Source organism: Molothrus ater, chromosome 15 (genome assembly GCF_012460135.2).
Source record: "Molothrus ater isolate BHLD 08-10-18 breed brown headed cowbird chromosome 15, BPBGC_Mater_1.1, whole genome shotgun sequence".
In the NCBI taxonomy this organism is placed as follows: Eukaryota; Metazoa; Chordata; class Aves; order Passeriformes; family Icteridae; genus Molothrus; species Molothrus ater.
The window spans coordinates 16,837,664-16,850,137 of NC_050492.2; the positions used below are offsets into that span (position 1 = coordinate 16,837,664).

Genomic DNA, 12,474 nt, shown 5'->3' on the forward strand with positions numbered 1-12,474 from the left:
GGGACCTGGCAGGGGGTGACAGTGTGTGAGCACTGTCCCTTTGCTGCCCTGCAGGCTCTGAGGTGTGGCACCCCATCTGCAAGCAGGCAGCCAGAGCAGAGAAGAAGCTGAAGGTAGGCACCAGGGTGAGGGTGGCACGTCCCAGGTGCCATTGTCCCGAGTCCCTGCTGGAGCTGGACTGTTCTGGCAGTGCCCACACCTGGAGTGGCTTCCTGAGGCTGCCCAGAGGATGGTGGGTGGCCGTGGCTGGGGCTGTGACAGTGAAATTCAGCCCCAAACCAACAATCTCTCCTTGCCCTGCCCTCACCTGCCCTCCCCGTTTGTGCCTCCACAGCACAGAAGGACGTCAGAAACCTCCATCTCGCCCCCTGGCTCCAGCATTGGCTCCCCAAACCGTGTCATCTGTGTAAGTCCAGCCTGCCCCTCCCCAGGGGTGCCAGCAGCAGCTGCCAGAGCTGCTCTTCAGTGGGACAAGCCCAGAATTTGGGGACAGCACAGACAAATCCCCCTGTCCCTGCAGCACGCTGTGCCACCAGTGCCATGGCCCAGCTCAGGGGCACAGGAGGAGCACAGTCCTGCCCTCCCAGCTCCTCTGCTCTCCCCTGCTGCCTTTCAGGCCTCTCCTCTCACCTGTCCCCGCTGCTGGGGTGCCACTGAGCTCTGTCTGCCCTGTGCTAGCTCCACACTGTGCTCCAGCCTCCCCTCCCTTCTCTCCTCCTCTTCCTTTCCATCCCTGTGTCTGTCTCTCCCTCTCCCCAGGCTAAAGTGGATAATGAGATCCTTAATTACAAAGACCTGGCAGCTCTTCCCAAGATTAAAGCCATCTATGAGGTGCAGCGTCCTGACCTCATTTCCTACGAGCCCTATCACAGATACACGTCGGACGAGACGCTGGAGAGATATAGCTATGGGGAGGTACTGATGTAGCTATGGGGAGGTACTGATGTAGCTATGGGGAGGTACTGATGTAGCTATGGGGAGGTACTGATGTAGCTGTGGGGAGGTACTGAGGCTGCAGGAGCCCTGCTGGAGGGCAGGAACGGGCCCCAGGCTGGCCAGAGCTCTGGGGGGCTTGTCCGTGCCAGGGGGAGCCGTGCAGGGAGGCAGGAGTGGGGCAGCACCTCAGGGGCATGGGGTGGGTCAGTGATGGAGGAGAAGTGGTGCTGCTGTAGAGTCAGAGAGATCCCAGTGAGCTCAGGGCTGTGTGAGAGGAGTGATGGGCAGGGAATGCACCCTCACAGCCCTGAGCATGGCCCCTGGCAGGCAATCCTGCAGGCAGCCAGCACAGCACCTCTGGGGCACCTCTGAGAGGAGGGATGGGCAGGGAATCCACCTCTGGAGCACCTCTGGGAGGAGTGATGGGCAGGGAATGCACCCTCACAGCCCTGAGCATGGCCCCTGGCAGGCAATCCTGCAGGCAGCCAGCACAGCACCTCTGGAGCACCTCTGAGAGGAGGGATGGGCAGGGAATGCACCCTCACAGCCCTGAGCATGGCCCCTGGCAGGCAATCCTGCAGGCAGCCAGCACAGCACCTCTGGAGCACCTCTGGGGCACCTCTGGAGCACCTCTGGGGCACCTCTGGAGCAGGGCTGCCCTGTGGGTGCTGCAGCCAGGGAAGGGCTGGGCAGTGCATTCCTGCAGGGCTGGGAGCAGGGGAGGCTCAGGCACGGGGCTGTGCTGCCTGCCCTGCTGGGGGAGCCCAGGGAAGGAGAGGAGCTCACACAGGGAGGCACCCGAAGGGTGCTGCAAGAGGAGCAGCAGCTCCTGAAGAGGATTTGGCAGCAGCACCTGAAGAGGATTTGGCAGCAGCACCTCTCCCATCCCCAGCCCAAGGTTCTGCCACAAGCCTGGTGTCCTGCAGCCCACCAGGATGGTGCAGGCAGCGTGGCCATGGCCCTGTGTGCCTCCCCCTCTCCACAGAGGTGTCTGAGAGGTGGCAGCTGCTGATTGCTCCTGCCAGTTCCCCTCCTGGCCAGGGCTCCCTGCCCAGTTCAGCTCTGCCTGCACCCCCAGTGTAACCCAGGGACTAATCCAGCTGCTGTGGGACCCCAGTCTGTCCCTGCTCCTCCTAACCATGTCTGTCTCTCTTTCTCTCTCTGTTCTCCTCCTCACTTTGCCTCCTGCTGCCTGCAGTCCCTGGGGACCCTCTCCCCATACTCACAGGTAATGTTCCTGTGGGCACTGGGTCTGTCACTCGCTGCTGCCCCAGGATGTCCCCCTGCCCAGAGCCTCTGCTGCTCGTCCCCCTGGGCTGGTGGCTGTCCCAGGGTGGGGGGTGACAGGGGAGGGGGGCTGTTGTGTCCTTCAGGCCCCAAAGAGAGCAGGGTGAAAGCCCTTCACAGCAGAATGGCCCCAGGGTGCAGCTTCTGCCCTGTGGAGGCAGCCCCAGTAACTGGGAACAAGTTCAAGGGAAGGGGACAATCTCCAGGCACCAAAGCTCTGTCACCTGCTCCCAAACCCTGGGCTGTGCTGCCTGTGCCTTGGCAGGGCAGGCTGGGGACCCCTCCAGCCTCAGGGGACACTCAGAGCCACTGCCAATGTCACACACAGGGCACCCCCAGGCAGGGGCCCCATTGTGGGACACCCCTGCCAGTCTAACCCCGCTCTCCACGCCTTCCCCACGCCAGGACATCTACGAGAGCTTTGACCCGCGGCAGAGGCGAGCCTCCAGCCCCGGCTACATCGACTCCCCCACCTACAGCCGCCAGGGCATGTCCCCCACCATGCCCAGGTCCCCCCACCACTTCTACCGCTCAGGTGAGGATTTGGGCTGCAGCCCCACCGCCAGGGGGAGAGAGGATCGCAAAAACATCTCTGGGATTTCTGTGCTTCCTCATCTGGCCGGCAGCAGGGGGCCCGGGGTGGCCCATGGTGGGAGCAGTGCCCAGCTCTGCCCATCCTCTGTTCTCCGAACTCCTGTGAGCAGCAAGGAGATGCCAAGGGGAATTTGGGGTGAGAGGCAGGTGGCCTCCAGCTCTGGTGAAGACCCCTCAGCTGCCCTGGTGGCCCTGGAAGGGATGTGCAGGAGGTGTTTGTGCCCCCGTGAGCAGCAAGGAGATGCCAAGGGGAATTTGGGGCTCGGGCAGGACGGGGTGGGAGGCAGGGAATGCAGCTCTGGTGAAGAGCCCTCAGCTGCCCCCGCGGCTCTGGGAGGGGCGTGCAGGAGATGCTTGTGCCCATGCACACACGCACAGCCCGGAGCACGGCGGGGAGCAGAGCGTGCCTGGGCCGTGTCTCCCGTCCTCTGGAGCTGTGGAGGAAGGACCGGAACACTCTGAGCTCACCGAGAGCCCCCCGCACGGCCAGGGGCTCCTCACTGCCTCTGCAGCACGCTCGGCTTTCCTGCCAGCCCCGCACCGGGGATGCGGGAACTGCCCCGCTCCATCAGCGCCGCTCCCGGGCCGCAGATCCCCGTCACCCCAGACTCACCCGGGTCACCGCCGCTGCTCTAACACCGCTGCATTTAACACCCATTTTCTTCTGCCTCTTGTTCTCTCTCTCGGTCACTCACGGCTGCTTCTGCTGGGCCCCGCGCAGGCACCGAGAGCGGGCGCAGCTCCCCCTACTATAGCCAGTTAGATGTGAGGTCCTCCACTCCAACCTCATACCAAGCGCCCAAGCATTTCCACATCCCAGGTAGGCTCCGGAGCGCCCCGCTGCCCGGGGAGCCGTGTCCGTGGCATGCCCGCATGTGCCGTCCCCGCTGTGTCGCATGCCCAGCTCCGCCGCCTGCCTAGAGCCAGGATCTACCCCTGGGAGAGGCCATCCATAAACAGGACCCCTCCTCCTTCTCCTCCCCATCGCCACCCGGAGGTCCCAGAGCCGCCCGGAGTCTGCTCCACCCTTGCAGCATCCCTCTTCTTCCTCCTCCCTGCCCTTCCTCCACTGTCCCCCACACCGAGATGAGTGTCCTGGTGAGAGCCTGTCCCCATCCCTGCCTTCCCCCAGGGTCACAGCCGGAGCGTGTCTGCCAGAGGCGTTTGCACACCCCTCCGCTACAGATGACTATTTTATACTCCCCCTAGGGCCCGCCGCTCCCTCCCCCCAGTGTCCGCTGGGCTTGCCAGATGCCTGCTGCCCTTCTGCAGGGATTGCAGGGGGCCACCAGGTAAGGGCCACCCCCGCCCCCGGCCCCGCCGAGCCCACGGGGACGGGGCCGGAGCGGGCAGGAAGGGACAGGGGGTTGGGAAGCAGGCAGAGCTGCCCATCGTCACCTCTCGCCGGGGTCAGAACCCCGCACCTGCCACCCAGCCGGGGCATCTCCCCGTGTCCCGACAGCCTGGCACCCTCCCCAAGGCATCGCCGATGCCCTGAGGACACCCGGAGGCTCCCCCAGCTCCGCTCCCGCCCCATCCCTGCCCTACCCATCCCTGCCCATCCCATCCCCGCCCTGCCGCTCGGCGTTTATGGATGGCCCCCTCCCTGCTCCAGCTCGCTTTCCCTCCCGACTCGCTCTTTTCTCTCTCTGTGCTGCGGAAAGAGGCTTTGGCTGATGCTGGCTCGCCCCAGGTAGCTCGCAGGCGGTTCTTGCCGACGCTGGCACCCCCAGAACGGTGCCTGGCTGCCAGGCTGTGCCCCTGCCCCCGGTGCATGCTGTCGCTGGGTGCTCGCTGCATGTCCTGGCACTCCTGGGCAGCCGGGACCGCTCCCTGCCCGGGCTGCCGGCCCGGAGCCCTCCCGGGGCATTCCCGGGGCCCTCCCGGAGCCTTCCCGGGACCCTCCCGGGGCGCTCCCAGGGCCCTCCCGGGGCCTTCACGGAGCCCTCCCGGGGCCTTCACGGAGCCCTCCCGGGGCATTCCCGGAGCCCTCGCGGGGCCTTCACGGAGCCCTCCCGGGGCATTCCCGGAGCCCTCCCGGGGCCTTCCTGGAGCCTTCCCGGGACCCTCCCGGGGCATTCCCGGAGCCCTCGCGGGGCCTTCACGGAGCCCTCCCGGGGCATTCCCGGAGCCCTCCCGGGGCATTCCTGGAGCCTTCCCGGAGCCCTCCGGGACCCTCCAGGGGCACTCCCAGGGCAGTCCCGGGTCCCTGCCGGGGCACTCCCGGTACACTGGAGGGCCCGGGGGCGGCTCTGTGATGGGGACATGGCGTGCGGGTGGTGGCACCGGCAGGAGCCGTGTCCTGTGCGCTCTCAGCACGCCCACACTCACCTCCCTCTCCCTTCCTTTCTTCCCTTTCTCTCTCTCTCTTCTCCCACCAGCTGCTGGCGAGAGCAACATCTACAGGAAGCCGCCCATCTACAAGCGGCACGGTACGGTCTGTGTGTCTGTCCCTGTCCCCGTGTCACCCCGGGGAGGGGACCGCTGTGCTCAGGGCTGGGTGGGAGATGGGGCAGGCATCGGGGTGTGGGGCTGGGCTCTGCCGGGATGCTCCTGCTCCTGCTCTGGGCAGCAGGGAGCGTTCAGCAGGGGACAGGTGTGACTCTGGAGCACGTCCCTGTGGTGAGGGATGCAGCAAAGGCTGGCAGTGACACCAGGGACGGCTGTGGGAGGGGGAGCAAGGCCTTGGTGGCTGAGGGAGTCAGAGCAGCCTCAGGAACGGGATGAAAAGAGCAATTTGCAGTTGAAAATGCAGCCCTGGAGAAAATGCAGCCCATCCTGGGCGGCTGCTCCAGCGTGTGACAGGCCTGGGGGTGTTGCAGGTTGGAGAGGGTGTTTGGGTGACCCTTGGTGCTTGGGTGGCTCTTGGTGTTTGGTGTCCCTCAGTGTTTGGTGGCTCTTGGTGTTTGGTGGCTCTCAGAGGGGCTGGCTCTGTCCCCTCCTGCTCACAGAGGGACAGCAGCTCTCCCTGGGCAGTAACTGTGTCTCCTCTCTCTCCCTGCTGTCCCCTCCCTCCTGCCCACCTCCCACCGCCTGCTGCTGCCTGCTCCTGCTGCTGTAAGTACCTGCTGGGTCCCCTGTGCCGGTGGCTCTGCCACCTCCTGGCCCTGCTGCTCCTTCCCCTGTCACCCTCCTGGCCTCTGGTGCAGCAGGACTCCCCCCGTGTGCTGTGGAGGCTCTGTCGCCAGCCTGAGCACGCTCTGTGTCCCTGCCATGAGGAGCCAGAGCCCCTCTGCTGCCTCCTGTCCCTGGCAGAACCCAGAGAGCCCCGTCCCTGCTGGGGCCGAGCCTTCTTCCATGCCCTCTGTCACCTCCTGGGGACAGCACAGCTCGGTGGCACTGCTGGCACTGGATGAGCACGGTGCAGGAGCCAGCACTTGTGGGCTCTCAGCCATTTGGGTCCCTTCCCAGCCACATCAGTGACATCCCCTGCTTGTCACTGTCCCCACTGTCGGCCTCAGTTGGAAAACTGATTATTCCCAGCTCTGATCCGTGCCCAGACACAAATCCCTGGCAGTCCTGGGGAGGGAAGAGGATCTGCCTTGGTTTGGGAGGGATCTCTGCAGATGCTCACCCTGGCTCTGCCCTCTCCTTCTGCAGACACCCCCTCTGCAGCCACGAAGAGCAAAACCAGCGAGGACATTGCTCAGTCATCCAAGTACAGCCCTGCCTACTCCCCTGACCCCTACTACCACTCTGAGTCTGAGTACTGGTCCTTCCAGGGCTCACCCAAAGGTAACAAATTCCCCTTGGGCTGGGAGAAAGGGAAACCCATTCCTGCTCCACCTTTTCTGGGAGGAAATGCTGCTTTGAGTTGGGACTGGACACCAAAGTGGGGTTGGGCTGAGATACCTGCAAAGGTGACCCCAAAACCCAAAGAGTGTCTGGGAGCCAGCTGTCCCCATGGAGCTGGGGACTGTCTCCCCCCTGCCTGCCCCCCTTCTGTCCCCATCTGACCCCTGATGTGTCCCCATGCAGTTGGGGACTGTCTCCCCCCTGCCTGTCCCCCTTTTGTCCCCATCTGACCCCTGATGTGTCTCCCTGCAGCTCCCCGGGCCCGGAGGTTCTCCTCAGGAGGTGAGGAGGATGGGTACGACCGGGGCATGCACAAGGTGAGTGCCAGCCCTGCTGGGCACAGCCAGCACCAAACTGGCTGTGGGGGGAAGGCTCAGCCCAGCTCTGCCACCCAAGAGGGTGCCACCACCGTCCCCATGGCCCTGGGCCATCTGTCCCCTCCTGGCCACCCCCAGCAGGGGCTCTGAAGGAGGGGACAGCATCCCCCAGCAGCTCAGCCTCATGCCAGGGGATGCTGTGGGGTGCCAGAGAGGGCTGGGCAGGCACAGGAAGGGTGGCAGGTGGCTTTTCCCCCCTGGCAGATCCAGAGTGGCATCGGGAGGCTGATCCTGAGGGAGGAGATGAAGGCTCGCTCCAACTCCTACGCAGACCCCTGGACCCCCCCTCGCAGCTCGGCCAGCAGCAGGGAGGCCCTGCACACAGTGGGCTATGAGGGCTCCCTCAATGGCTGTAAGGCTGTCCCTCTGTCCTTCTGTCCCAGCCAGCACAGCCCCAGCCCCTCAGGGGGGGTGGACAGGGAGGAATGGGATGAGGAAAGGGCTGATGAGAGGTGCTGGGCAGGGAGCTGGGCTCTTTTGCTCTCTGGAGGGTTCCATCCATCCCCTGTGCCCCAGCTGGGATGGGGCATTGCCCAGTGGGCAGCCTGGAATGGCTGAGGGGTCCCTTGGGGGTCTGGCAGCACAGCCATGCCCAGGTGCTGTCACCTGCTCTGGGCTGGCACCCCAGGGACCTCCTGGCACCCCAGGGCTGCCTTGCTTGCCCTGCTCTTCTGACAGAGCCCCCAGTGCCCCCAGCCCTGCCCTTGGGGCCACTTGAGAGCCTGGCAGCACAGATGGCCCTGTGTCCATTCCATGCTCTCCTTCCTCGTGGCACATCTGCCCTGGTGGAGCTGGCTGGGGATGCTCCTGGGAGCCCCAGGGAGGGTCTGTGGGGCTGGGGATGGGCAGCTGTGCATGGATGGGGTGCTTGGCTCTCCCTGACAGCAGCTCTGCTCTCCTTGCAGCTCCCCGCACCCATTACCTGGCTGACAGCGGTGAGTGCCTGACCCAAGCCCTCCCCAGCCTCTCCTGGGGATCCAGAGCTGAGCTGGAGGAGCTGCTGGGACCTGGGAGGGGAGAAGGGAAGCCAAAAGGAGCCCTTGAAAGGCTGGGTTAGGACAGAGCTGGAGCAGGGCAGAGAGGATGAGTGGGGGAGCTGGGAGAGCAGAATGGGCTGCTCTGTAGGGTGAGGTGGGAGGGTGCCCCAGGAAGGGGATTTTGGGGAGAGGAATATCAGCACAGGCTGGAAATGAGCTGGAGCTGGAAGGAGACAGAGCTGGGAGCACAGGGGCAGAGGGTGGGGGCTGTCCTGGCCTCTGAGGCTCATTGCTGCTTTTCCCCTGATGGAATTGGTGCCTTCTTTGCAGATCCCCTCATTTCAAAGTCAGCCTCCCTTCCTGCCTACAGGAGGAATGGGCTGCACAGGGTGAGTGCCTCCTGCTGCTGCCAGGCCTTCCCCCTTGTGCCAGGCCTTCCCCCTTGTGCCAGGCAATCCCCCTTGTGCCAGGCAATCCCCCTTGTGCCAGGCCTTCCCCCTTGTGCCAGGCAATCCCCCTTGTGCCAGGCAATCCCCCTTGTGCCAGGCCTTCCTCCTTGTGCCAGGCCTTCCCCCTTGTGCCAGGCAATCCCCCTTGTGCCAGGCAATCCCCCTTGTGCCAGGCCTTCCCCCTTGTGCCAGGCCTTCCCCAATCTCCCAGGCCTTCCCCAATCTCCCAGGCATTCCCAATCTCTTCTCCCAGGCATTTTCCCTTGTCCCAGGCATTCCTCAATTTCCCAGGCTTTCCCTCTTGTCCCAGGCACTCTCCATTCTCCCAGGCATTCCCCAATCTCCCAGACATTCCCAAATCTCTTCTCCCAGGCTTTCCCCATTCTCCCAGGCTCCTCCAAGCCCCCAGTGCTCCCTTTCCATCACTGGCATGTCCTGTTTTCCCCCTCCTGTGCATCCCTGCTGTCACTGCTGCCCTGTGCCAATCCAAAATGATTATTATCATTAATAATCGTTATTGATTAGGGTCCAAAGTGCCCTGTCCAGTCAGTGCCTGCCCCGAAACTCCCACAGGGCAAATCCAGAGGGATGCTGGTGTTGCTTTCCAGCAGGAGAGCTTTGCTTTATATCCTGGGGGTAGTTTGGGATCCACAGCTCTGCTGCTGCCTCCGGGCTGTCACTTCACCTCCCGGTGCCTCCCTTTCCCTGCTGCTGGGTGGGGACCTCGGTGTCCCTCCCTGGGGACGTGGCAGGTGCCCCTGGAGCGTCTGGAGGAGCCTCCCTCCCTCTCTCAGCCCCTCTCTCTGTGTCCATCCCCCCGCAGCCTCCCAGCGCGGAGCTGTTCCACTACGACAGCACCAACGCCGTCAACTGGGGCATGCGAGGTGAGGGGGACACTGGGGCATCCCCGGGACGTGCTGAGGGGCTGCCAGCCCCCCCAGGCAGCCCTGCAGGGGCAGGGTGGTGGCAGCAGAGCTGTGGCTCACGTCTCTCTTTCTGCTCTCCCCACAGAGTACAAGGTAAGAGCCTTCTGCTGCCAGGAGAGGCCACCGGCCAGAGCCCCAGGCACGGGTCCGTGTGTGTCCCCAGGCTCTTCAGAGGGGAGCTCAGCCCTCTGCCTTTGCTCTGCTCCATCCTGGACCTGGCAGCCCCATCCCAGGCCCGTGGGGCTCACACTAGAGCCCCTCCCCAGGTGCTGCTGAGCACAATTGTCCCCTGGGTGAGGAGCAGAGCAGGGGGGTTGTGCTGGTGGTTTCCTGGGTCATTCCTGCTTTTGCAGAGTGAGCAGGTTGTTCCAGAGCCGCCATGGAGCTTCAGGGTGGATCAGAGTCACCCTGAGAGCAGCTCCCACCTCTCCTTGTCCCACCCAAGCCCTGGAGGCAGCTGTGGCACCCAAACCCTGTTAAATACAGCAGGAGGCCTTGCCCTCGTTCCCAAGGGTGCCCCAGTCTGGTGGCTGCCCCACAGTGTCCCTGTCCCTGTGCAGATTTACCCCTACGAGCTGCTCCTGGTGAAGACGAGGGGGAGGAACCAGCTGCCCAAAGACGTGGACAGGACCCGGTTGGAGGTGAGAGGAGCCCTTGGCACTGGGGACAATCAGGGCCCAGAGGGACCTGATCCCACTGGGGGTGGCCCTGGCACGTGGCATGTGGGGCTGTGTGAGGAGCATTTCCCTGTCTGCTCAGGGCACACGAGTGGCTGGGCACTGTCACAGGGCTCTGGCAGGGACACACGAGTGGCAGGGCACTGTCACAGGGCTCTGGCAGAGGCACACAAGTGGCAGGGCAGTGTCACAGGGCTCTGACAGGGGCACACGAGTGGCAGGGCACTGTCACAGGGCTCTGGCAGGGACACACGAGTGGCTGGGCACTGTCACAGGGCTCTGACAGGGACACACGAGTGGCAGGGCACTGTCACAGGGCTCTGGCAGGGGCACACGAGTGGCAGGGCACTGTCACAGAGCTCTGGCAGGGACACACGAGTGGCAGGGCACTGTCACAGGGCTCTGGCAGGGGCACACGAGTCGCAGGGCACTGTCACAGGGCTCTGGCAGAGGCACACAAGTGGCTGGGCACTGTCACAGGGCTCCTGCTGCCCCCCTGTGTCTCTGGCAGGGGCAGGAGGGAGTCAGGTCCTGCCTTTCCCAGGGGAACAGTGCTGGGCTGGTGTCACCCCATTGTCCCAGCGGGCAGGGGATGCCCTCAGAGCCCCTGGCAGGTGCCCAGCTCTGGCCCAGCCTCCTGTTTCTCCCCAGAGACACCTGTCCCAGGAGGAATTCTACCAGATCTTCGGCATGACCATGGCCGAGTTCGACCGCCTGGCGCTGTGGAAGAGGAACGAGCTGAAGAAGCAGGCCCGGCTGTTCTGAGCCAGGGCACTATAAATATATACATACCTATAAATATATACATAGAGAGATCTCTATATTGCAGCTCTGTATGATTCTGGGGGCTGCACAGGCCACTGGGGCCGTCCCTGCACCCCTGAGAGTGAATTGGAGTCTTGCAGATCCTTTGGTGCTCTGTGTTTCCTTTCCTTTTCCAGTCTGAGTTCTGTAGGGATCCCTGGGCTCTCCCCTTGGTGTCTGTCACTGCTGCCCCACAGGGACACGAGGGGAGGGCAAGGATTCACATCTGATATTTCAACTTTCACAGGGACACGAGGGGAGGGTGAGGATTCACATCTGATATTTCAACTTTCACAGGGACACGAGGGGAGGGTGAGGATTCACATCTGATATTTCAACTTTCACAGGGACACGAGGGGAGGGTGAGGATTCACATCTGATATTTCAGTTTCCACAGGGACACAAGGGGAGGGTGAGGATTCACATCTGATATTTCAGCTTTCACAGGGACACAAGGGGAGGATTTTCCAGGGAGCAGGGGTTTGGGATGGGGTGTTCCATCCCCTCCTGCTCAGCTGGGCTGTGGAGTTGGGGTGGAAAAGGCCCTGGGCACAACAGCAGGAAAGTGAGATCTCATTCCAGGCTCCTTAAATCCATCCCTGCCTTCGCATGGCCAGGACTGGGGGCACTTCAGGATCTGAAATGCAGAGCTTGGAGCAGGGGATAGAAGTGCTGGGGACCCTGAGTCCCAGTCCCTCCTGGGCTGGGGCCTTTCCCTGCAAAGCCTGGGCTGCTCCAGAGCCAGTTTATCCTCCCAAGGGGCCAGAACAGCCACTTTCCATCCCCAAACCCAGCCCTTCTCAAGTGGAACAGCCAAGGCCACCTCCTGCCTTGTGCTGCTGCTCTTCAGGTTTGTCCAGGGCTGAGTATTCCAGGATATTCCAGCTGGGAGCTGGGGAAGGCCAGAGGAGAGGAGTGGGAAATGCAGGTCCCACAACCTGCTGGAGCTCCCCTGGGTTTTTCTGAATTCCCCATCACGACTGCCATCATTCCCTGATGAATCCCTCTGGGAATGCAGGCAATTCCCTCTGCTGCAAACTCCACATCTTTGTATCCCAAACTCTATGGGATAACTTTGGTTGTTGCCTTATTTTTCATAAAAGGAATGAGGTTGTCTCCACACAAACACCTTCCCTGCTGTCTGTGCTGCTCTGCTTTCCTGTTTGCCCATCCTGCAGGATTTTCAGGCACACAGCAGGGTTGGACAGTCCCAAAAACAGCCCAGGGACCTGTGGGGTGTTCAGCAGAATTCCTATGATGGGACAGTGCAGGTTTTACCTCCACTGTGCCCTGAGCCACATTCTGGTCCCCTCTGAAGCCCTCCTGTCCTGGTGTCCCCATGGAGTGGGTTCAGTGCCCTCCCTGCCACCCAAAGCTGCCCAATTTGTGGCCCAAAATGCCATCAGGAGTTTCCCCTTGCAGGGGTTTGCCAGAGGGCAGGGGGCTCACTCAGGGCAGGGTTTTCCCCAGCAGCAGCAGCAGCTCCAGCTCTGGAGCTTTGTGCCAGCCAGGAGAGGGCTGGGGATTGAGGTGAGGATGGCAACGCTGCCCTGGGAGCTGCTCATCTGCTCCAGAGCACCAGTAAATGAGCCAAGCTGATTTGTAATTATTTCACTCACACAAAACAGGGCTCTCTAAATCAAACTTTACTG

At 62.9% G+C, this 12,474-nt stretch overlaps 1 protein-coding gene across 6 annotated transcripts in view; it reads left to right on the forward strand.

The window, feature by feature from the left end:
• Positions 1-10,924, forward strand: part of ABLIM3 (actin binding LIM protein family member 3) — a 46,770-nt gene extending 35,846 nt beyond the window's left edge. Inside the window, exons 8-23 of one of the 6 annotated variants that reach the window (XM_054516452.1) lie at positions 55-113; positions 335-406; positions 760-915; positions 2,135-2,164; positions 2,629-2,758; positions 3,539-3,637; positions 5,199-5,258; positions 6,418-6,552; positions 6,865-6,929; positions 7,194-7,341; positions 7,895-7,924; positions 8,297-8,355; positions 9,239-9,299; positions 9,427-9,434; positions 9,902-9,982; positions 10,670-10,924. In XM_054516452.1, the coding sequence (XP_054372427.1) occupies positions 55-113; positions 335-406; positions 760-915; positions 2,135-2,164; positions 2,629-2,758; positions 3,539-3,637; positions 5,199-5,258; positions 6,418-6,552; positions 6,865-6,929; positions 7,194-7,341; positions 7,895-7,924; positions 8,297-8,355; positions 9,239-9,299; positions 9,427-9,434; positions 9,902-9,982; positions 10,670-10,783 (1,307 nt within the window). In that variant the 3' untranslated portion in view covers positions 10,784-10,924. Of the gene's footprint in view, positions 1-54; positions 114-334; positions 407-759; positions 916-2,134; positions 2,165-2,628; positions 2,759-3,538; positions 3,638-5,198; positions 5,259-6,417; positions 6,553-6,864; positions 6,930-7,193; positions 7,342-7,894; positions 7,925-8,296; positions 8,356-9,238; positions 9,300-9,426; positions 9,983-10,669 lie in introns of all 6 variants that reach the window. The other 5 variants (XR_008508637.1, XR_008508639.1, XR_008508638.1 and 2 more) reach the window with 5 other exon arrangements.
• Positions 10,925-12,474: the final 1,550 nt, after the last annotated feature.